Source organism: Tachysurus vachellii, chromosome 14 (genome assembly GCF_030014155.1).
Source record: "Tachysurus vachellii isolate PV-2020 chromosome 14, HZAU_Pvac_v1, whole genome shotgun sequence".
NCBI lineage: Eukaryota > Metazoa > Chordata > Actinopteri > Siluriformes > Bagridae > Tachysurus > Tachysurus vachellii.
The window spans coordinates 21,002,914-21,027,894 of NC_083473.1; the positions used below are offsets into that span (position 1 = coordinate 21,002,914).

Here is a 24,981-nt window from a genome sequence, read left to right on the forward strand (position 1 = left end):
GCCAGTGACTCATCTAGTCACTGACATCTAGGGGAGCATCAATCCACCAGCTAGGTGTCAGAACAGAGAACAGTCTTTGTTCCTTACCTTTCTTGCACCCTGAGGGATCAGTCTGAGAGTTGAGAATCAATGGGAGTTTGGTGCACCTCTAGTGACGTGTGATATACACAGACTGACAGATTGTGGTGCGACTAATCCGCCTCATCTGGAGTAAACAGTTTCAGCATGTTTGAGGCTCTATGTTTCTTCTAATCACCATTCATAGTCATGCACCGATGTGAACTTTAGACTAAAGGGACAGTTGACATTTGTTCCTTCCATCAATTGCAGAATGTCTGTTCTAAATGTGGAGAGTGCTAAAGCTGAAGCACTGCCACGTTTCATCTTTAGCAATAAATCACTGCACCATAGTGGTGTGATGAAAGTCATGCCCAAAGCTTTGTGAAAACCTCAAAGTAGTCTTAACTTTTCTTTATTATTATAGAGATACAGAGTCTTGCAAAAGTATTCAGCCACCTTAAAAGACACTGGATTCATCTGGATTATTAATAACAAACACATGTTGTATCAGTCTGTAATTATTTTGCAAACCAATGTGCTTGCAAAAAAAAAAACATTGAAAGCCAAAAAAATAATTACTTGTAAGCAGATTTCTTAAGTGGTTTCTAATTGGCCCAGACAAGTACACTCAATTGACCACCATTCTGGACAGTAGGAAGATAGGAAGGAAGCCACACATGAGCCCAACCTCCCAGGACTCATCTAGGTGGTCTCTATAAAAACTTTTTTTTTTTTTTTTTCTTTTCAGGGGACACTTTTTGCACCACATATAGGTTTGTAGAGGCTTGTGCTTTATGGTTAACAATACAAAAGATTTCCATTTGTGCATTGGTTTAACAAACTTTCAAGCATGACTCTATGTAGAAAGATAGAGACTAAGCTTTAATAGCAACCATTAACAGCAGTACAGAGAAGGCATGACATTAGATGTAATATTTAATGTAAAATCCTTCATACAATGACACTCCTTAAAACTGTAAAACTGTAAAATCAAGAATATAGTTCAAGAAAGTCCTTTGTTTAAGAAGAGCAATAAATTTAAGCTTAAAGGAATAAGTTGAAAAGTTAATTTTTTCCGGTATGAGTTTGGGCATCATGGATACATGCCATATTCAACACTGTGGTTGTTTCTATCCAGGTCTGATTACAAATGACAACACTGTCAGAGTTTTTAGGAGCTTGTTGTTTACTAAGCAAACAGGTAACACTGTAGTTTATAATTAGTTTGCTTCAACATTTACCCTCCAAATGTATTCCATATATAAATGCTTCTATTCAGGTTAATTGTGCTTTTAGTGTTTCTGCTTATACCACAGCAAAGTGGGAATGATTGCAATGTTTGATTTAATCCAACAGTTTATTGTTAGATTTAATGTTTTCGAACATCTGTGAGAATAGATGATTGTTGTTGTCATTGACATTACGACTACTTTTTAAAAAAATTACCGAAAACATTTACAAAACATAAGAATAACTCTGTCGTTATCTGGGAATTGGATAAGTTATGATATTGATCATAATATATTTGATATTGGATAAGTTATGCCAAGAAATGCAGTAATGCATTTACTTAAAGATACCTTCAAAAATATTGTAGTTGTGAATATGGCATTAATGTAATGCAATTAAATAAAAAAAATATTTAAATAGCAGTTAACAACATTAAACTAAACAAAGTCACTATTTGGCATTACATCCTTTGTCTTTAAACATGAATCAGTAGTATTTAGGAGAATTTGACTCAGCTGAGTATTTAGGAGAATCTGACTCAGCTCTTCTGTCAAACTTACTTGTTTTTGCAGGAAAACACTTTTATGTAATATGTTACCTTACCTTTTTTTTTTATTAGCATACAAACATTTTTCTATAGCATTTATTTCTGGTTGGAAATATTTTTTAATGTATACTGTTTTAATGACAGAACTGTTTCTGTAGAAACAGTTCTGTCAATAAAACAGTATCAATGCAGAAATCATAAAAACTGGGTGCCAAAGATTTCCATTTTTTTAGTGTATTATACTCAACTTTTCTAGGAAGGCTTTCCCCTAAATTTTGGAGCATGGCTGTGGGAATTTGTGATCATTCTGCTAAGAGGAAAGAGGGTGAGAATTATGGTGCAATTATTACAGAAGATTGATAATAGATATTTGCTTACAGATTTCTTCTTGTTTAGAGATTTATTTCAAATGATAACTTTTTTTTTCTTTCTTTTAACCAGTGAGCTTGAATTCCCTAAATCTTTTGGATTCACTTACTAGAGGTAATTAGAAGCAACTAGTGGGTCATGTTTGTGCTGCCAGGGTCATCATCAATTATAGGCCTGCAGAAATGTATTATGTAGTAATGACACCCAGTGGTGACTATTATTCCACGCATTGTCTGAGAAAATGGAACTGCCTATGTTTGCTTGTTACAGCACCTAGAAAAGCCAATTAATGGAATAATGAAGAGAATGTAGATTGTAGAATGTAGAAAAAAACAAGACCTGCTATACGTATTAGTAGTGGCTGCTGCTGCACATAATTTTGTTTCCTTTGGAAGGTCTGGAGCATTTCATTATAAGTAAAAGTTAGTAATTCATTTATACAAACATTTAATATATATTTCAGAGCAGAACTGTACATCAACATAATCTGGTCTGCTAAAAAATGTTGCATCAATCAAAAACGTAGTCATTCTTCTATTATCCCTCCGTTTCCTCCGGTTTAGACATTGTAAGGTGATGACAACAGCTTGCTCTCAGCAGTGGAAACTAGAAGGAGGATAATGACGTAACTATAACTATGTGTCTTACTAAAGAGTGCAATTCAAGATCAGTACCACGGACAGCAACATTGAGACCAAGGCTCTATTTAACAATATACTGCTATAAAGTTTGTGGATATCTGACCATCACACTCATATGTGTTTTTTTGTTGTTGTTGTTTTTTTTTTAAAAACCTCCTTAATGCATTGTTCCCTCTTTGCAGTTATAATATGCTCCACTCTTCTAGGAAGGCTTTTGGATTTTGGAGTGTGGCTGTGGGATTTGTGTTCAATCAGCCAATAAAGCATTAGTGAGATCAGGGACTGATGACAGAGAAAGAGTAGGTCTGTGGTGCAGAACACAAGAACACACAGTTTGCTTCTTACATGAATAACGAGAACCAGAGAAATAGAATCAGTGGGTCACAACACTTGAAAGGACCTTACACTGGCATTATTAATACCAGCTTATTTATGACATGTGTAATCTTACAGTAGATTCTTAAATAAATGGTGCCAACTTTAAAAAAAAAAAAAAACAGATTAAAATTTACCAAATTAAATGTTCCCACAAGGATAGTAATGACACTGTTAACCTTGTGGGGGCATTAATTTTGTTTTTGTTTTGTTTTTTCTTTTAACCAGTGAGCTTGTATTCCCTAAATCTTTTGGATCCACTAGAGGTAATAAGAAGCTACTAGTTGGTCATATTTGTGCTGCCAGGGTCATCATCAATTATAGGCCTGCAGAAATGTATTTGTATATGTAGTAATGACACCCAGTGGTGAACTGCCTATGTTTGCTTGTTACAGCACCTAGAAAAGCCAATTAATGGATGTAGATCCAAAGAATGTAGATTGTAGAATGTAGAAAAAAAAACAAGACCTGCTATATGTATTAGTAGTGGCTGCTGCTGCACATAATTTTGTTTCCTTTGGAAGGTCTGGAGCATTTCATTCTAAGTAAAAGTTAGTAATTAATTTATACAAACATTTAATATATATTTCAGAGCAGAACTGTACATCAACATGATCTGGTCTGCTAAAAAATGTTGCATCTATCAAAAACGTAGTCATTCTTCTATTATTCCGTTTTAGATATTGTAAAGTGATGACAACAGCCTGCTCTCAGCAGTGGAAACTAGAAGGAAGATAATGGTGTAACTATAACTATGTGTCTTACTAAAGAGTGCAATTCAAGCTCAAGATTCTTAAATAAACAGTGCCAACTTGTTAAAAAAAAAAACAGATTAAAATTTACCAAATTAAATGTTCCCACGAGGATAGTAATGACACTGTTAACCTTGTGGGGGCATTAATTTGGTCAAGATATAAAACACACACACACACACACACACACACACACACACACACACACACACACGGGGTATGAGCTCTCGACTCTACAGTCTACGAGCGCGCGCATTACAAAGAGATGCGCTGGTGCTTTTAATGAACGAAGGATAAAAACGTCTCCGTCAGACTAATCTTCATCTGTTCTTGCCTCGATTCCTAACGTAGTTCTAGCGATCACGTGACTTGCGGCGCTCGACCTGCTGCGGGAGGCTGAAGGCGCGTCGGGCTGTGCGTTGTCAACGCGTGAACGCACTGATTTAACATCTTATTTAAATTTTTTCATCACATTGCATACAAGCCGAAGTTCAGGAGCAGTTCTTCATCATCATCATCATAATCATCATCATCATCATCATCATCATCATCATCATTATTATTATTATTATTATTATTATTATTATTAGGCGGACGCTGAGAAAACAGGACACCTGTATTAGAAGTACGGCGGAATGATGAAGGCGCGACGGCAGCTCTGCCACAGTCACCTTGCGCCGAATGACACGGAGAGCCAAGACGTGATGCACGGCGTCTCCAATTAACGCGCTCTTCACACTCAATCCGCTCGTTACTGACTACACGTTACTCTAGAGCTCAGTTGAGGTTTGCGTTTGCATTGCTTCATTGTCCTCTTTAACGGTGAGAATTCACCCCTCTGTATTCGCGCTCTAAAGACGAGACTGGCACCATCACCATACCCTCACAGGTGTTGCGCTATTTATAAGATTCGTGTTTTGTTTTCGGAACGTTTTCGGCTCTGTAGATGCGTGTTTTGCATAAGTACGCGCGGCGCTGGCCTGTTGGCATTCTTCTCACTCCCACCCCTATGTCCCGGTAGCCATGCCCGAGGTAGGTGGCAGATAATGCCCAGGGCGTCGCGATGGGCCACCACGGCGACGAGAAGGACCGTATTGTGATCAACGTGGGCGGCATCAAGCACCAGACGTACCGCGGCACGCTACGCACGCTCCCCGGCACGCGCCTCTCGTGGCTCGCTGAACCCGACGCCGCAAGTCACTTCGACTACGACGCGACGGTCGGTGAGTTTTTCTTCGATCGGCACCCGGGTGTCTTCGCGCACATCCTAAACTACTACCGCACGGGCAAGCTGCACTGCCCGGCGGATGTGTGCGGTCCGCTCTACGAAGAGGAGCTTGCCTTCTGGGGCATCGACGAAACCGACGTGGAGCCGTGCTGCTGGATGACCTACCGGCAGCACCGCGAGGCCGAGGAGGCGCTGGTTAGTTTCGGCGGCGCCGCGTTGCTCGAAGCCGGTGGCGCACACGATGAAACGGAGGCAGAAGGCGGCACGCACGAGGCGCCCGCCGAAGGGGACGAAGGAGCGGAAATGACGCGACGCCTAGCGCACGGAGACTCTCCCGAAAGCCGCTCAGGCCGCTGGAACCGATGGCAGAGGAGGATGTGGGCGCTCTTCGAGGACCCCTATTCCTCCAAATACGCGCGGGTGAGTGCAGCTTAAAGCTTGCTCATTAATGTTGTTTTATTGCGAGAATATAACTCCTCTGTTTGTCTCATATTGTCTGAGAACTAAAAATGAGCAATCATGGAGAGCATCTGTTCATCACAAGATCATTAATGCTGTTGCTTAGGCAACTTCTAGCGCTCCCGCCATTCAGTAGCCCACCGAATGACCTTGAAGAGGAAAACAACATTTCACCCTCTTCTGTCTAGTAAATTGAAAAACATAGGCTAGATAATGCACACATAAAAACACAACAGCGATAAATCAACAATGAATGTTTATCTATCCGTAATCTTCTTGTTGAGATAAAATTATTTTGACTATATCCTGTGCTCTTTTTGCTTTCTGGTAATCAGTTCAGCTTTCCTGTTGTATGTGTAAGAACTGCAAAAGTCCTACTTATATCTACAATTGTGAGTTCTGTCTTGTCAATTAGTGCTGTGCATTTACTTTGATGTACAAAAAGCTACAAACTCCACCCATGGAGAAACACACACACACACACACACACACACACACTCACACAAACCAAAAGATGAGACTGGCTCATATCCAACCACTCTTATTGCTATTATCCCAGCAGCATTCTCACCATGTGGTCAGTAAGCTTCTAAGTAGGTCTGAATGTGATCACAGCTTTCACACAAGTTTTGGCAGTTAGGTTAAAGCAGGTCAGTTGAAATAGGTTTACTGACCTGAAGGTCTGGCACAGGAATGACACAAGATGGCAGGTTTCCAGGCCCAAAATAAGCAGGCTCTGTGAAAGAGTTAAACGCCTTGCAAATCATGAAGCCAAGTGCATAAGAACGAAAGGATGCCTTGACAGAAAGATGGAGAGGTGTAAGAGTATTACATAGAAGAAACTTTGCCATAAGCACCTTGTATCTGCTCTTGAATGATAGCAGTGATGCTAAGCTTCTGGAAGGAAATGTTTAATTAATTTGGCTGTGACCAGGATTGTCCTGCTCCACTGCTGTGTATCAGGCTGGACTGTGTGTCTGCCGTGGCTGAAAGCTGCAGGATCTGCTGATCCCATTGCCAAGAATGATGAACTACCCCATCTAAAACAATCACTAGTATGCTCATGAAGTTTCTTAGGTCTAGAAATCATGTCAAAACAAAATGTGATTACTACTACATCATTGTCAGCAAAGTGAGAATGCATCAATAATTATTCTCACTTAGTTTATTCTCACGTCCTGTATTCTGACTTATTAGAAGATAGCCCTGTTCACTACACAGTGTTGTGCACTTATAAGAGATGTTTTAATGAAAGTGAACTATAGAACAGTTAAGCTGTGGGTGCTATCAAAAGCACACGGGTTCGGAAACTTGATATTTCTTGTTGCTGATTTTATTTATGGATCGTTTTAGACCTTGCGTTGAGCACGCTGCATGCATGTGGGTTAATGCTTTATGGTCTTTTCTCAGCATGAAGGAACTGGACTGGGTGTGTTTTTCTTGAGCCAATTCAATTGTGTGTGAGTTATTTTTAGTCTCTCTCCATCAAACTGTAGATCTTAATTACATTACCACTTGACAACTCAATTACTTGCTGCAATCACCATCAATGTATCTTTTTATCTCTACTTAAAGTATGGAAGCCTCTGAGGGATGTCTCTGGTGAGGCGTGAGCCTCATTTGGGCAATCAGGAGATCAGGGCAGGAAAAAAAATGATTTCAGGAGTGCCCTTCAAGGCTCCACAGCTGACTGGTGCTGTCCTGAATCCACTTAAATCTCTTCTGTCTCAGGCAGAGCTTAGCTCTACTATCTAAGTACATTCATTCATTTATTTGTTCATTCGTTCATATTCAGTAACCTCTTAGTAACGCAGTCCATCCTAGGGGCAATTTTTGTATAGTCAATGTGCCTGTATGTTTTCGGGAGTTGGAAGGAAACCAGAGAACCTAGAAGAAGTCCACAAGGACACAGGGAGAAAATGCAAAACTCCAGACAGAGAGGAACCCGAGCTCAGGATCGAACTGAGGACTCTGGAGCTTTCATCCAGCAATGTTACACCTTGCTGCTCTATTCAAATACAATATCACAGTAATACGAGGTAGGACTGACCTTTATCTTAAGAACAACCTCAGTTCTTTTAGACAATGATTCCATAAGCTGTTGGAAACATTCTTTTAGAGATTGTGGTCTATGTTACACCCGACTGCATCACGTAATTTCTACACTGGAATCCTTCCCAGAAGAACAGAGGTTATTCTAACAGCAAAGGTGCAGGGGACCACCTCCATATTAATGGCCATGGGATTGTAATGGGATGTTCAGTGGTGAGGTGTCCACATACCTTTGGCCATGTTGTTAATATTAAGAATCAAAGGACATCAAACAACCTTTTGGAAGCATTCTTTTTGAGATTGTGGTCTATGTTACACGTGACTGCTTTATGTAATTGCTATAGATGTGCCAGCTAAACATTCATGCAGCAAGTTTCCACTTGAACCACCTCCCAGAGATGGTCCACTTAATTCAGAGCTGGTGATTGTCGAAAGCACTGAAACACACCCAAATCACTGGCATGTTCACAGAACCAGTTTGAAGCGACTTTTGCTATGCGACATGGTGCATTTTCCTGCTAGCCATTAGAAGATGGTTAATGGCTCCTCTTATCTTTCTCATTAATAAGTCATTTCTACCTGCTCACTGGATGTTTTTCTTAAACTCAAAAGAATATGAAAATCCCAAGAGGGCAGCAGTTTCTAAAATACTCAAACCTTGTACCATCGACAGCTGAAGTCACTGAGATCACATTCGTCGCTTGATCTGAACATTAACTGAAGATGTGACGTGTATCTGCATGATTTTCTGCATTGCCCTGCTACGATTGGCTAATGAAGTAACTGCATAAGTGAACATGCAAACTCCACACACATAAGGCGGAGGCGGGAATCGAACCCTCAACCCTGGAGGTGTGAGGCGAACGTGCTAACCACTAAGCCACCGTGCCCCTATGCTAAAATATGATTAGTTCAAAATAATAATCATCATCATGGCAAACAAAATGGCCAAGAATTGAATGTGTTGTTGTAATGTCCAAGGATTTGAAGAAGGTTTTTATTAATGCTTCATGGTTTCTGATTGAATGGTGGAAAAGAGAGATACGGTGAAACACGACAGAACTGTACATACAGATACTCTTCTGTGACAGTAAATGAGAATTCTAGGTATTTTATTTCTTTTGTTTTAGGAATTTCTTCACATTTTTTTTATAGGTGGTTTATTGTAGATTCTGAGGATAGAGATAGATGCATTAATGATTTGGGATGCATGTGTAGAAGCCAGCTGGCTGTGAATGTGTGTGTTGAGAAGATGGTTGATTGAACTGTGGCCCTGAGTGTAGGCTTGTCCAGACTCGCTTTCTCAGTCATTATCCTCCCACATGTCATTCATTAGCCTGTCTTGCTGGAGTGTGTGTGTGTGTGTGTGTGTGCGTATGTGTGTGAGGGAGTAAACAATAACAGCACAGCATCGGCCAAAGATCTATCCTTTATTATTCATACATCGCTTAACAAATACAAGTTAAGCTGATGCATGTAAGGCTTACTCATCATTATAATTTGGTTCTATTTTGGCTGCAATTTGCCAATTGCGCACATGTTCAGTATGTAGACACACCATCACAAGCATATGTGCTTCTTCTCCAGAACATTGCCACAAAGCTATAATCACATGATTGTATAGAATGGCTTTGTATACTGTAACATTACAGTTTCCCTCCAATGGAACTACATTTGGCATGAAGTGGAACAATGCCCAATAGTGCACCAGACCTCTTCACCCAAAATCAGTGTCCAAACACTTGTGGCTGAATGAACACAAATCCATACAGCCCCTTTCTAAAATCTAGTGGAATGCTCCCCAGAAGAATGGGGGTTATTATACTGTAACAGTAAAGGTGCAGGGGACCACCTCCATATTAATATAGGGCACATGGTATTGTAATAGGATGTTAACATGAAGTGTTAACATACTTTTGGCCATGGAGTGCATATTTAGATTTATTTAGAAAGCACATCAATAGTAAGCCATAAAACTCTTAAGAGATTACAGAAAGGTTTTATCTCTGGTGTGAATTAAACACTAAATCAAGGACTTGAAATGTGCTGAATCTGCTATATTTTTGCTCTAAATGTGTTACTTCTCAAATTCACAACTGGGCCAACATTTTGCTTAATCTGTATTTTTTCATTAAGGCACAATATGTAATAAATAAATGGTTTAATACCAATACGCCCCAATATGTTTCTATAACACTGTTTCGTGTTAAAATTAGCGTTAATCCTCAGGGTTGTTGAATGGAGGATCTGGGTTGAAGCCCTAGCACTGCCAAGCTGCAACTGTTGGGCCCTTGAGCAAGGCCCTTAACCGTTACTCCAGGTGTGTTGTATCATGACTGACCCTGTGCTCTGATCCCAACCTCCAAAACTTTCATATCCGTGAAGAAAGAATTTCACTGTGCTGTAATGTCTATGTGACAAAATAAAGGCTTCTATTCTATAAACCCCTTTTTCTTATACTGAACTGTGGGCCCTTGGTCTCTGGCAGAGCTAGCGAGATGTTCACCTCATCCTCTAGTTAGTAAGGATCAGGAGACCTGTGAGCTTTAAGGGGGCACGGTGGCTTAGTGGTTAGCACGTTCACCTCACACCTCCAGGGTTGGGGGTTCAATTCCCGCCTCCGCCTTGTGTGTGTGGAGTTTGCATGTTCTCCCCGTGCCTCGGGGGTTTCCTCCGGGTACTCCGGTTTCCTCCCCAGTGCATGGTAGGTTGATTGTTATCTCTGGAAAAAATTGTCCGTAGTGTGTGATTGCGTGAGTGAATGAGTGTGTGTGTGTGCCCTGCGATGGGTTGGCACTCCGTCCAGGGTGTATCCTGCCTTGATGCCCGATGACGCCTGAGATAGGCACAGGCTCCCCGTGACCCGAGGTAGTTTGGATAAGCGGTAGAAAATGAATGAATGAATGAATGAACTGTGTGCATATTTGTAATAGACAAGGACACACATTAGGCAAAAAAACAAGGGCAGAATTTTAGAAACATGAGGACAATTGGATTAAATTAAGAACAGAATATAGAGAGCATTACACATTACCTTGTTTTGTCATTTTAATTTCAGTTCAATCAAGATGCATTTTATATCAGCAAAACACCTGGTTTATCATACTGGTCTAAATCGAATTTTGTTTCCATTGAGAAAAGTCTCCTCCTGAGCTGGTTTAAGCTTCCAGATTTCTCATTTTTCTTCCAGCAACACAACAGAGCTTTAACATGGCTTAAATATCTGCAGTCGGTTGTAGTGAACGTTATGTGTGGAGTTTTGTTATGAAATGAAATAAACTGTAAAAGAGATGTCTGAAAGAGGTTTTGCCTATAATGTGCTATTTGCTTGAATGACCTTGATGTGTATCAGTTATTAGTTGCTAGATTAAAGTTAGCTGTTAGTGCCAGATGCAGCGATAATATGGTTTAAAGAATAACGAGCAGGACTAAAGAAGGACGAAGTGGCAGCTGAAAAAAATCAGCAGCATCCCATTTTTGTCCTCTTTTATGCTAAAAATGTATTTCAACGTACTACAGTATTATTTATACAAATTGTGGTTTTTTTTTTTTGTGCAAAAAGCAAAATGAAAATAAATTCAAAAGCCCTTTCCTCAATTTCCCATTTTCATTTTGAAAGAAAGAAACAAACAAAAAAATTAACGCGACGTACAGTACACAGACCGTCAGTCTGTCTGTAGCAGAAGTGAATCACAGGCAGGATGGTTTTCTAATAAAGCATCAGTCCATTAGTTGAGCGTCTTGGGAAAACGTCTGTACAGCGATTGTACTTAGTAATTCAGAGTACTTTGTACTTAGTAAATCAGAGCGCAGTGCATTATGGTAACACCTGGTGAGGTCAGTGGTGTGGCACAGCAGGGCAAAGAGCACAGAGAGATATCACATGGCAACCCAGACGTGGATGATCAAATATTTCTTGTCTCACACTGTGATTAATGAGATTGTAAGGCAATATTAGATAAATCGAGATCACTAAGTGCTTTTGAGACTACACACACACACACACACACCCTTTAATCTATTTACATAACAACATCTCTCTCAGATGCCTGAGAATTTTTAGGGGGACACAAAAGTTAACAAAAATATATCAAATATATATCCAGCGCACGATTGGGCTCGTAGACTCATATCTTCTCGACTTGTGTGTGATTGAATGCTGTACTCTGTTTATGCTGATGGTGATTAAGAAACTCTTTTCTTACCAGAATCAATTATTAAAAGCATTGTTATGGTCTGCGTGGTTAGACTACTATGCCGAGCTGTAGATATCAGCATAGATATGAGGAAGTGAATTATCCTGAGTTTGCCTCCTTCGTCTTTGTGCTACAGCACTCTCCATTTCTCATTCGTTTAAATCTCTTCGCCTCTGTCATTTCTTATTAATTCTGCCCCAGAATTTTCCTCTTCCCCCCCTTCTCATTCATACTGTACAGTTTTCTTCATTTAAATCCAAAAATAGTACGGTTCTCTTCTTCCAATTTTACAAACTCCTCCCGCTTTGACATTTTCAATGACGTGCGTTCCTTTTCCCCAGCAGATTTCTCCTCTTCCTTTTTTCTTCCTCACTTCATGAGAAACCTTCTTCAGTATACACATCCACTCATCATTCACCCCCTCCCCATTTCTTCCTGATTTTGCACCCCGTTCTGTCCTCTCCTCCCCTTTTACAATGGAATGCAGTTTTCTCTCTGGCTATTCGGTTCCACTGCTGAAAGCACATCGCCGCCTAACAGAACCACAACGAGCCTCCAAGCAAATGATGGCTTACCGGCTCAGTGCACAGAGGAAGGTGATCCTAATGATAAATGAAAAGGTCCTGTGTGTGTAATTGTTTGAGTGTATGTGTGTTTTCTCACTGGCTGAAACAAAACACCTACCGTCTTACAAATGACCAAAAAAAGCACATTCAGGGGATTTTGTCTGTTTGATTATGTACTGGATGACCCAGATATGATGATCCTGTGGAGAGAAAGTGAGACAGTCGGATACAATATGCTGTGGAAAGACTTTCAAATAGAATAGTGGACAGCTTTCAGGAGAATGGCTCTGTAAATGTTTGAAGGGCAACCCAACCTTTGGATGATCCATTGAATGTTAACATATATTTAAACCAATAGCAAACACCTTCTCTTTCGTTGGAAATTACTAAAATTGACTGACTCTAGAAAAATAAAAAATAGTTAAGTTATTCACGTGCGCATTGGCTCCATGTGAATGAAATGAGTTACAGTAACACAGTTTGTTTGTGTGCAGCCATCAGGATTTGAACATGGGATTAAAGTGAATTCGAGCCTAAGATCTGACATTGTGAGGCAGCACCATTACCCACTGGGCCACACACTGTTTTATTCTAATTGATTAGTACCAGTCATTTCTTCCATCCAGCATTCAACACCTGTGTGAGATTTCATAATGTAATCACAATAAAATTATTTGTATTGAACAAACTCATGCTACATAATTCAAACTAGTAGATTCAATCCTTCTTTTCATTTTCTGTAGCACTGGACACAATGGACAGGGTACCAACCATTTGCAGGGCAAATCACACACACTCCTATACCCATTCCCTTACTGCAGACAAGTTAGAGATGCCAATCAGCTTACAACACCTGTCTAAAGCCCTATTCGGACGGGATTAGTTTTACGTGGGGACGTGGGGGTAAAGTAATTATTACCAGAGCTTCTCTGTGATTTTAGTCCCGTCCGAATGTGCCATCTCGGTAATCATTACGGACAGTAATGTCAGTAAAGATTATGGCGACTTTTACCTTCTGTAAAAAGGTCCGGAAAAATGACCTCAGGTAATACTAATCCCGACCGAATAGACCCGCTGTAAATATGTACGGTAAAATTCCGTCATTTCCTGTTTAAAAGTAGTTTTTGGCGCGTTTTGCAAGCATGGAGGCGCCATGTTGTCTGTTTGCGCACATGATAACAGGAAGCAACGTCATACGCACATGACGACAAGGAGGTTACTGTGGTCCGTAAAGCGAGTTACCCCTCCCACTTCTGCTAGTCTTACTGAGATGTCTTGTCCCGTGCGAATTGGCCAATTAATATTACAGACGTCCTGAGGTAAAATTGCATTACTCCACGTCCCCACGTAAAACTAATCCCGTCCGAATAGGGCTTAAGGGAGAAAACCAGAGTACCCAGAATAAACCTGCAAGGGAACAACATACAATCTTCAACATTACACAGTGCAGAGGTAAGAATCCAACCCCCAACCACTACGTCACCTCAGACTAGATCCTTGCTTAAATTTAAAATAGTATAAGCATTGAAATCACATTTGGAATAAAAATGATATATTTTTATACATAATATTTCTATTAATACTATTACACATCATACACTGTACATACTGTTTTCTTTTAAATCTGACCGAGTGCATTGTCCCTTTTGTTTAAGTAGAGTCTTATACAGAGTATTGGATGGTCTAATGTCACGACTTCACAACTCTTCTGGATCGACCCTGAGCTCAGGTTACTGTCTGTGCATTGTTTTCTCATGTTCTCTGTGGGTCCACATGGACTTCCCCTACTGTATATTCTCCGGTTTCATTCTAACGCCTATATACGTGCCAGTAGGTGGATTGGTTTCACTAAATCGCCTCTGGGTGTCAATGAGTGTGTAATACCCTGTGATGGTCTGGCATCCAATACAGGGCGTATTCTCGTCTCGCACCCACCGTTCATGGGCTTGGCTCCAGGTACACCCTGATGCTGACCAGGATAAATCCATTACAAAAGAAGAATGAATAAACACTTATTTATTCATAAACATATTCATGACTAGTTTAAAGCCAAAGGAATTTGGTAGCTTAGTGGTTAAAGTGTTGGACTACCAAATAGAACTTACTATTGCTATTGTTGATATTATTTATTTGAGGTCCTTAAGCATCAAGGCCCTTAACCATCAGTTGTATAAAATGAGATAAAAACATACAGTAAGTCGATCCGGATAAGGGTGTCTGCTAAATGCAGTGGAAATGCTAAAGGGAGTATAGGTGAGCTTCAGTAAAGCTTGATATCAATGATGGAGTTAGAGTTCATGCTACTTCACAGAGAAATGCTTTTGTTGATATGTTTATTAGGCTAAAATGATCAATAGAAATAAGTGATACAGAAAACTTCAGATATTAAATGAAGCAATCAAGACATATAAGGTGAAAACTTGTTCTCTCTGATTCACAGGAAGTGATGTATGAAATATCTGGGAATTATGAGTAAGGAATCATTTTGCGTGTTGAGAACAAATTGTGACACATTAATTGCACGATATTCTCAGTAATTAAATAAGCAAGGCTCCTCCACGTATCAGAGACTTTTTTTAATGCTTGAGCACCAGTAGCTGACTTCATAAATAGCTATTTATCAAAAGGCGATTCATCAAAAAGTGCTAGAAGGCATCCATCAGACATTTTTATGTTATCTGCATTTAAATGAGCTTAACACGTTGCCATCAAATTCTCACGATTATTTTCATGACCACAAGCAGACCGAACATACAGATGATGCGTTTTCCTCATTAAAGTTTGAGAGCGTTACCAAAATAGAATCTAAAAAAATTGTAATTGTGTCTATATAATAACAACTGTTGCCATGACATCTTTGATATTTTGACTGCTGCAGACGTCCATCATCTATTATTCATTGTGTTCAGGTCAAAGCATTTTGTTCTCATTAGTCATAAACCACCTTGCTTCTGGCCAGTTGTCCACTGCCAACTTCAATGTCATCTACAAAAAGCTACATCCATCCAAACCTGAACTCCTCTCATGTTACAGTGTAAGAGGGGTTAAATCCACACAGGGATCATCATCTGTCCTTCAGGATGAATCAATGTGCCCTTGTTGACCTTGCCTTAGGCAGGCTGCAGTCCCTAGTGAGAAGAGCTCACAGATAAAATTAGCAGAGAGAGCCTGGCTGGCAACACTTTCTCCAATGTCCTTGGAGCTTGAGTGGTGACCTTGAGCTTGAGCAGCAGCAGAAGAAGGAGAGCGGCTTAAGTGACACTCTCCTGTTGACACGGCAGTATTGTGTGACTCATAAAGAAACTGAAGCAGCAACATTATCCTTCTGAACTCCTTCAAATTCTGCTGAAGCAGCTGTTTAGTGACAATTAGTATTGCTATGATGGTGCTTTATGTCCTTTTGCTCCATTGTCTTCTTTGCAGATAGCAGACTATGAAGTGGATTTGAGGACCTGAAACGTTCAAAATTAGCACAGTGCAGGGAAGTGAGTGTGCAGTGCAATGAGGGCAATGATGTATGAAATATCTGGGAATCTTCCCGAGTAAGAAAACCTATAGCTTATACTGACTCCCTAGATCAGTCCTAGATCATTCATTTGGTTTAATTGACTCCAGTGTTATTCATTCACAACACTAAACCCTCAAACACACACACACACACACGTTCTTCCTTTGTTAATTTCTATCTTTCTCTTTTTTTTCACACAGTGGGTGGCTTTTGCATCTCTGTTCTTTATCCTGGTTTCCATCACTACATTTTGTCTGGAGACTCATGAGGCCTTTAACCCCATCATCAACCGCACAGAAACAGAAATGGTGGACAATGAAACCGTGGTGCGTATTTACCCCGAGACTGAGACCATGGTGCAGCTAACATACATCGAGGGGGTTTGTGTGATCTGGTTCACCTTTGAGTTTTTAATACGAATAACTTGCTGTCCCGACAAAATCAAATTCATCAAGAATGCCCTTAACATCATTGATTTTGTTGCCATCCTGCCTTTCTACCTGGAAGTAGGACTAAGTGGCCTGTCCTCCAAAGCCGCAAAAGACGTGCTAGGGTTCCTGCGTGTTGTGCGCTTTGTCCGGATTCTGCGTATCTTCAAACTGACGAGGCACTTTGTTGGTCTGCGGGTGCTGGGTCACACACTCCGTGCCAGTACCAATGAATTCATCCTCCTCATCATCTTCCTTGCTCTTGGTGTGCTCATATTTGCCACCATGATTTACTATGCGGAACGTATCGGAGCCAACCCTAACGATCCCCGTGCTAGTGATCACACACATTTCAAGAATATCCCCATTGGTTTCTGGTGGGCTGTGGTCACCATGACGACGCTTGGCTATGGTGACATGTATCCTCAGACGACGTCGGGTATGTTAGTGGGGGCACTTTGTGCTCTGGCTGGTGTGCTTACCATTGCCATGCCTGTACCTGTGATTGTCAACAACTTCGGCATGTATTATTCTTTGGCAATGGCTAAACAAAAACTACCAAAAAAAAAGAGCAAGCATATCCCAAGGGCACCTCAGTTGGGGTCCCCCAACTACTGTAAGTCAGCCATTAACTCACCAAGACCCAGCACTCACAGTGATACCTGCCCTCTGGCCCAGGAAGAAGTCTCTGAGATTAGATACCAAGGTAGGACATCCAACAATATACCTGATTCACAACAAACCAGTGAATACTTTACTGTCTTAAACAACTGTTTCATTATAATGGAACTAATGTGATAACATTGTGCGTACATTTTTGGCACATTAGGATATTATTCATCCTTCAGAATTATTTAGGATGATTTATTACACCAACAACAGCTGTATTTGTGTCTTGACCAGGACTGGGTGATATATGGTGGCCGAGAAGTGCAAAACACATTAACAAATCCGAAAACACATTAACAAATCCGAAAACACATTAACAAATCCGAAAACACATTAACAAATCCGAAAACACATTAACAAATCTGAAAACACAACGACAAGTCAGACAACCCAGAAACGGTAGTGTATCGTTTTTGAATGGAAACTTACCGATCATTGGAGATAGATATACAGATATACAGATATACAGGTATGGAATCTTATGTGTAATGTGTAAAGTTCTCCGTTTAAATATAAGAAAATAACAGAATTAATCCACAGTAATCCATTCCATCCATCCATTCCAACTTTTCCCTGCGGCAGACTGTTGAACTTCATGTATACCTTGAGTGACAGGTGTCTTGTCCAATCACAAACTATACCAACAGCTTCCGGGTTGTCTGAAATGTCGTTGTGTTTTCTGATTTGTTAATGTGTTTTCTGATTTGTTAATTTGTTTTCTGATTTGTTAATGTGTTTTCTGATTTGTTAATTTGTTTCGTGCACCGATTCAGACAACCCCGGAAGAGGTAGGTATAGTTTGTGAATGGAAACTTACCGATCATTGGACAAGACAACTGTCATTAAAGATATACAGGTGAATGAAAGGTGTCTCGTCCGATGATGGTAAGTTTCCATTCACAAACTATACCAACCTCTTCCGGGTTGTCTGACTTGTTAATGTGTTTTCGGATTTGTTAATTTGTTTTTAGATTTGTTAATTTGTTTTCGGATTTGTTAATGTGTTTTTGGATTTGTTAATTTGTTTTTGGATTTGTTAATGTGTTTTTGGATTTGTTATTGTGTTTTCGGATTTGTTAATTTGTTTTCGGATTTGTTAATTTGTTTTCGGATTTGTTAGTGTTTTGGGATTTGTTAATTTGTTTTCGGATTTGTTTTTGTGTTTTCGTATTTGTTAATTTGTTTTCGGATTTGTTCATTTGTTTTGGGATTTGTTAATTTGTTTTAGGATTTGTTAATGTGTTTTCGGATTTGTTAATGTGTTTTCGGATTTGTTAATGTGTTTTGGGATTTGTTAATTTGTTTTGGTATTTGTTAATGTGTTTTCGGATTTGTTAATTTGTTTTGCACTTCTCGGCCACCGTAGTGATATTCTGATATGGCATCAATATCTTGATAAATTATTTTGAGGCAATTTGCTAATCTGAGACATCTGATCAGATATCTGTGGATTTTTGAAAAAAATTTATGAGAAAAAAAAAAATTCATTACATTTTTTTTTTTTTTTTTACAAATTATTACAAACTGACTTGATAAACTAAATATGAAATACTTTTATTTTAATGAAAATGATTTTATTTTTGTTACTAGGAAAAATTATATTTTCTACAAATAGGCAATTCTACAATTCTACAATTAGGAAAAAATATATTTTCTACAAATATATTCTACAAAATATATTTTTGTGGACGTTAAATAAATCCTGTTTTGCAAGCTATTTGTAATCTGTATGTATCGTGATACGTATTGCGTATAGCAGAAATGTTTCAATCATGAACCGTTATATGATATTTTTCATTGAGGTCTCAGACATTTGGACCCCACTGTAGGTTCTGTACCAGATTGGGTTTAAAATAATAACACGACAAATACAGTATTAAAGCACAGACTCTCGGCATTAAGAGTCTCAAACATTTGACATTTAGCTTCTAATTCTGTTGATGTTGTCTGTAACTCATAGCGAATGCCGTTAGTGCAGTGAAAGATGTCCATGTCCGCCCCGGTAGTGTCCTTTCTGTCCTTTTTTGTAATTGCAGATTTCAAAGTGAACGGAGAGCCGTCTAAAGCGGCCCTGGCCAATGAAGACTGTCCCCACATCGACCAGGCTGTATCACCTGAGGAGGTTTTCAGCCCTGTAGACCGTGAGAGACCCTGTTTCCTGCTCACCTCCGCAGATCGGGGCAATCACATAGGGGCAAGAGTCAGGAAGGGTACGTAACCCGGCCAGTCCATGTTATCCGTGCCTAGATTAGTAAGAGCGCACAAGGTGCTTAATGTGAAACTGAGCAGCTGTCAATCAAGACAGCTTTTTCACTGCAGATACTGTAGATTAACCAGCAAGAATCACAATGCAGTCTATGCCTCGGCTCGACAGAAAGAATATATTCTATTGGCACTTTTCTCTTCTCTGACCTAATATGTTTTGACATGGAAAAGACACGACACAATTTACAATTAACAATTTTTGTACTACTAGGGTTGATATTTTAAATATATTATCTCCTTCCTCGAGTGGAGATTCAGGTCCTCAATGTCAATAAGATTCAAAATCAGTTAAAAACTGCTTGTTAATATTTTAAAGACATACAAATGACTTTAAAAAATATATTTAAATAAATTCAAATGAAATTATAGGGACCTTTTAGTAGATGTTCTTGCCTGGTAATTAGTCGTGCATGTAGATTTACTATGCCAGGCAGGATTGGAGATGGTGAACCTCAGAGAGGTCCAGCATGGGGTATGAGGCATGTGGTCACGTGACAAGAACACAGCCAGTGCGAGGCTCTAAGGCTACATTTACATTATAGCCACATTACAGGCTCGTCACTCATTTCCGATGTTTTGCTCAAATCCAGTCTTTCAGCTTAGATGTTTAACTTGTCTGTAAGTTCTTATTCTGATTTCATGACCACGTAGAACTTGGACATGATTGGAGAAAGCAGCTTAAATATTTCATTCATTCGTTCATCCCGTGTTGCCGCTTTATCCTGATTAGCGCTGCTGTGAGTTCAGAGCCAGTTCCCGGAACGCTGGGCACAAGTCAGGAATACGCAAATGATGGGATCCCAGGCTTATATCGAATCAGGAATAGGTTGTTTTTTTTTTTTTCAAAGCCTGGCATTTAGGCAAAACATTGGATTTGTGTCACTTAAACCCTGTAATATGATGGTGAGCTTAGCTCTTAGCCTTTAAGATAATAGAAACGATCTCCTGGCACAACCAAACCAGCAATACTCAAAGGTAAGGTGGTGTAATGTTTCAGTTATAAGTGTGTTATTTCATTCTGGAGAATCACATCACTCCAAAGATGTGACCGAAAGCTGACTCAGACGGCTTCCTGTTGCTTGAGCAGGATGACTGCAATTATATCGCACCTCATTTGATGCCAAGGTGAGATTGTTTTCACTGTGAAACACAGTCAGCTCTGATGTTAGGATCGAATTGGAGCAGACAGACGCTTGAACATTCCAGAGTAATCCACACAATAGCCCATGGCTGTTCACACCTGTGATTTTTAATTAAATGCTCATTTAAAATGTCACACACACACACACACACACACACACACACACACACACACTCAAGAGAACTAGTTTGCTATGAATTTTCCTGCTGAACTTTAATAGCCTGATAAGTTGGCATGTAGTTTCATCAAGCTGATGTGTCTGGCTGTGTTCTTTGGTGTCTCTTTAAAGCTGTGTTGTTATGATTAGCACTGTGATACCACCCCGTGCATGCAGTAGACAGTCTAATGCATAATGCATAACACGCATGGAGGATGACGCGGTTGACTTGGTGAATGGTCACTGTCAACTGGCTCACCATGAATATAACTACATGACGGGTCTAACACACTAATGCACCCCAGTTGCTTAAATGTGTTCTTAGTCATAAATATGCCCATGAACACACACACACACACACACTTTGCACTTTGGTGTACTGAAAGCCCTTTCTCTCTTCAAATGAAGGTTATGAAAAGCCATGGAGCCATAGCAGCATGTCTGGAGGCGTGGCCTCAGTGTCGGCCCTCCCCTGCAGCCCGCCCTGTCTCATGCAGCAGGCCCACTCCCCCATCCCATCCATCCTGTAGCATGGACAAGCAAACTAACCAATCAGAGGCTCCGCTCTGCAGCGCTGCGCTGAGACGCCCGCCCACACTGTGTACCATCCGTCTGTCATCAGCCTTCAGTTCTTCAGTATCTCTTTCCCAACATTCACATCATCATTTTCTTCTTTTACCTCTTCCTCTATTCCTTCCTTCCTTCCTTTCTTCTACTTCTTCTTCTTCTTCTTCTTCTGTCTTTGTCATCACTCATTGGTTTTCTCATCGAAAACATCTACTGACAGCGTAATATTCCATATTGTATTCCATAGTCGTCTCTTTCTTTTCTTTTCTATTCACTCACCGTGTCTTATCTCTTTCCCCTACACTATCATGCTTTCCCTTTCTCTATCTCAGCATCCCTTCTTCCCCCAACTTCACTTTCCCCTCTTTTTACTGTTCATAAAGCTGTGGTTTTTCATCAGGTGCTATCGGACACCATTTTGGAAAAAGAAAAGTAAAGAAAAGACAATAGCGGTTTCATATAGTGTTTCATAAAGCATTAAAAAAAACAGCCATGGAATTAAAGCAGTTAGTAACACTAAACAATCATGACTTTAGTGATGCACAACATAAACCACCAACATAAATCTATGACTGAAGAAAACTCATTTGCATTGCATGCCTTGCATGGGAAACTGAGAAAACAAATGTAAGTCTAATGAAATCATGTGAGGACAATATTTTGTTTGACATTGAACATCCAGAGCTTCTTTGACGAAAAATGGAATGCATATACAGAATGTGATCATTTAAGATGATAGAAATGACATGTAGCAATCAGGACGTTTCCTTTGCCAACATAAATTTTTTATTTATTTATTTTTTTTTTTGCCTTTCCCCAAACCGTGAGCTTGTGTGCGTTTGAGCACATGCCATATTTCTTATAGTAGCAGTGGTCTCTTTGACCATCCAGTTTTTCTTCTTGAAGAAAAAAAAATGACAAAAAAAATGCAAATAGTGAAATAATGCACTTTAACTTTGATAATTTAAAAGAAAAGTAAAAACAGACTTATTCCACTTTACTCCAGTCCAGCTATTGAAATTAAAATACATTTTTTAAGTTCGGCATATATTTTTTCAGAAATTCAGTTACATACTGTGGTATTTGGAGTAATTTATTGTTCTCTGTAGCAAGTCAATTATAAGAATGTACTATGTAAGAATATGTGCACTTCGCAAAAACAAACAAAACAAACAAACAAAACAAAAAAAACTATATATAAATGTACTTTTGGAGTTATTTGGGGAAAGGTAAATGCATGCACTTTTATGCAAAATAATATCTACCCTATGCGAATGACACTGTAAATAAAAACATTGCATGAAATAAATTTTGTATTGAATCCATGTTTGGACTCTGTTTTTATTTGACAGGACACACATACACATCGCTCTCGTTGCCTGGCAACAAGCTCTGCACCTCTATTACAATGGCTTCTCTTTGACCTTTCACCTCTTTTCTTTCATCGAATTGTTCCTAGCTGGTGGTGTAATGTCCTAAATTCTGGAGAGCTGTAGTTGTAATGGTGGTGCGAGAGATGTGTGATTGGACCCCAAACGAGGTCAACAAGGTCAAAGAGGATGTGACCTATTTTCGGGGGTGTAACAAGGGAGAGAAAGCAGGAGCGGTGAAGACTTTGCCCTGCTTCACACACTAGCATGACTCCTGAGCATGTGAGAAACTACTGTTGTTCCAATGTCCCGTCTAAATGTTCAGATCACGCAGCATGTTCAAACGGACTCCACCTACTTATCATAATATATGTCTGTGTACTTCACCGGTGTGGTAAATGCTGCTTTTTTGCCGAAGCATGTTTGCAGTGCATGGTGGAAAAACTCCCGACATTTCCCATGAGTCTTTGGCAAAGCGTTTGGCATTTACACTCGAGTCCGTTTCCCTGCTCGCATGCTTCGCTCCCCCTTTCCCTCCATCTGTCTTCTTTTTTTTCCGTTGTGCTCGTTTGGTGTATTAATATGATTTTTCCTTGTTGTTTGTTGTTGTTGTTTTCTCTTCTTTATGTGTTTTTAGAAGCCAAGCGAGTGAGCCGAAGCAGACAACCAACAGAGTCAGTGTGTGTTATGAACCATGGTGTGCCAACCACTATGTGTGTCAACCATAAAGCCACCTCTCCCACCTGATAGTGCTGTAGCGTGTGTGTCTGTACGCATGCGGATGAAAAGTGAGTGTGGATGTCGTTGGACGAGTGATCAGCATTATTTCTGAGTGACAGACAGAACTCAGCATAGATGTAGCACAGTAGCTCAGAGAAACTGTTGTCGTTCAGCTGTATGTACCTCTGTTCCGTGACTAATTATTGTGCGGTTGTATTGAAGTGTGAAGTGCCTATTGTTTTGTGTTACACGTGTGTGTGTGTGTGTATGTGTGTGTGTGTGTATGTTGGTGTCGTATATAGTGCTTTTGTGTGCTGTTGCATCAAAAATGTGGCTTGTTTTTTTTTTTGACTACCCAACGTTTGGGTTGCATTTATTTATTTATTTTTGCTGTGTTTCAATGTTGTGTAATGTTGCTCCGGTACATTTTTAAGTGATTAGTCACGTAGTCTGAAGTCATGCTTACGTAGGGGAAAAAAATAATAAAGCTGCAAAACACTTTTGTTTTCGTACCAGCATATCGATTATATCGTAAACGCATTTGCACTGTTTGCACCTGTTCACCTGTTTCTTTATCTAGAATAGATACGAGTTGGAAACCTAGGCTTGTACAGCTGCATTGAAGCTTAGCGAATAAACGAATTTGGCTGACAAAACCAGAGGACCAAACTTCACATTCTGAACAAATGAAAAGTTCCTTATTATGTCACCTAAGCTGCTTTAAAAATAAATAAATAAATAAATAAAAATCTTGAAGGATTTTGGGGTCTAGTGCCTGTGAATCCACGCAGCTGTATTGTGTCTGGATTGTTCTATCTCTAAAAATGACTTTTAGACTTTTTCAGCACAACAAACGAAGATGTGATTCTGGTACACTGGTTTATCTGTAGCAATGTCAGAAACATACAGGGTTTTTAACCGAAAGAAAATAATACTGTGTCTTAGGTTTAGTCCAATATTTATTTTTCATATTTGTGGAAATGTACAGTAAGCCCAGTTCTTTGGGACCAACCTGAAACACTGCCAGCACTGCCATCACTTTGGCGATGTCGACGTCACACTGTAACAATATGCTGGACTGTTTGTACACCCCAACACCACGAGAGCACATGTACGTGTCAGTGCTAAAAATGTTTCAGAGTGCTAATGTTTGGTCGACATACTGCGTAGTGTGATTAGTGATTCAAAACACAAGATGTTGTTTTCATTGATGGTTTGATTTGTTGAAGCAAATTTGTGTCTTTTTCCTGAGGAAAAAAAAATTACAATGGAAAAAAAATAAAAAAATAAACAGTAATAAAAATATTAATAAAGCGTTTTGAGTTGTGTCTTGTGTTCCTTAGACGTAAAAAAAAAAATGTCAGACAAAAAAATTTGTAGTTTGTATTTATTAAGGGTGCAGTTATTATTAAATAGGCAATATACAATACAATAAATTCAGGAAATAATTAGAAAATTTTTTATTGCACAAAATTAAATGAAAAACACATTTGAGTATTAAAACTTTTTGATTTATTTATTTATTTTTGGATTATCAGCTTAGAAATTAGTGTCTGTATGAATGAATGAATGTATTTCATTTAGACATATATTTAGATAATATATGGCCAAAAGTTTGTGGACACCAGTAAATCACGCCCATATGTCTGCTGTTTGCTGTTATAATAAGCTCCACTCTTCT

General features: G+C 39.5%; 1 protein-coding gene across 2 annotated transcripts; it reads left to right on the top strand.

Annotated features, from left to right (window-relative positions):
- Nucleotides 1-4,223: 4,223 nt before the first annotated feature.
- kcnc1b (potassium voltage-gated channel, Shaw-related subfamily, member 1b) lies at nt 4,224-24,548 on the top strand. Of its 2 annotated transcripts, none has more exons than XM_060886319.1 (4): nt 4,224-5,622; nt 16,184-17,117; nt 19,117-19,290; nt 23,218-24,548. In XM_060886319.1, the coding sequence occupies exons 1-4, from the start codon at nt 5,038-5,040 to the stop codon at nt 23,325-23,327; spliced, it is 1,803 nt and encodes a 600-aa protein (XP_060742302.1). In that variant the 5' UTR covers nt 4,224-5,037; the 3' UTR covers nt 23,328-24,548. The 2 variants fall into 2 exon arrangements, with proteins under 2 accessions (XP_060742302.1, XP_060742301.1); XM_060886318.1 differs by lacking the exon at nt 23,218-24,548 and adding an exon at nt 21,052-21,372 and having other exon boundaries at nt 4,231-5,622.
- The last annotated feature ends 433 nt before the right edge of the window (nt 24,549-24,981 follow it).

Bases quoted from the DNA above. Each gene is read 5' to 3' on its own strand.
- kcnc1b (XM_060886318.1), top strand. From the start codon at position 5,038: ATGGGCCACCACGGCGACGAGAAGGACCGTATTGTGATCAACGTGGGC. The intron at 17,118-19,116 runs GTAGGACATCCA...TTGTAATTGCAG, and splicing joins CTCTGAGATTAGATACCAAG to ATTTCAAAGTGAACGGAGAG. The intron at 19,291-21,051 runs GTACGTAACCCG...CTTCAAATGAAG, and splicing joins AGGGGCAAGAGTCAGGAAGG to GTTATGAAAAGCCATGGAGC.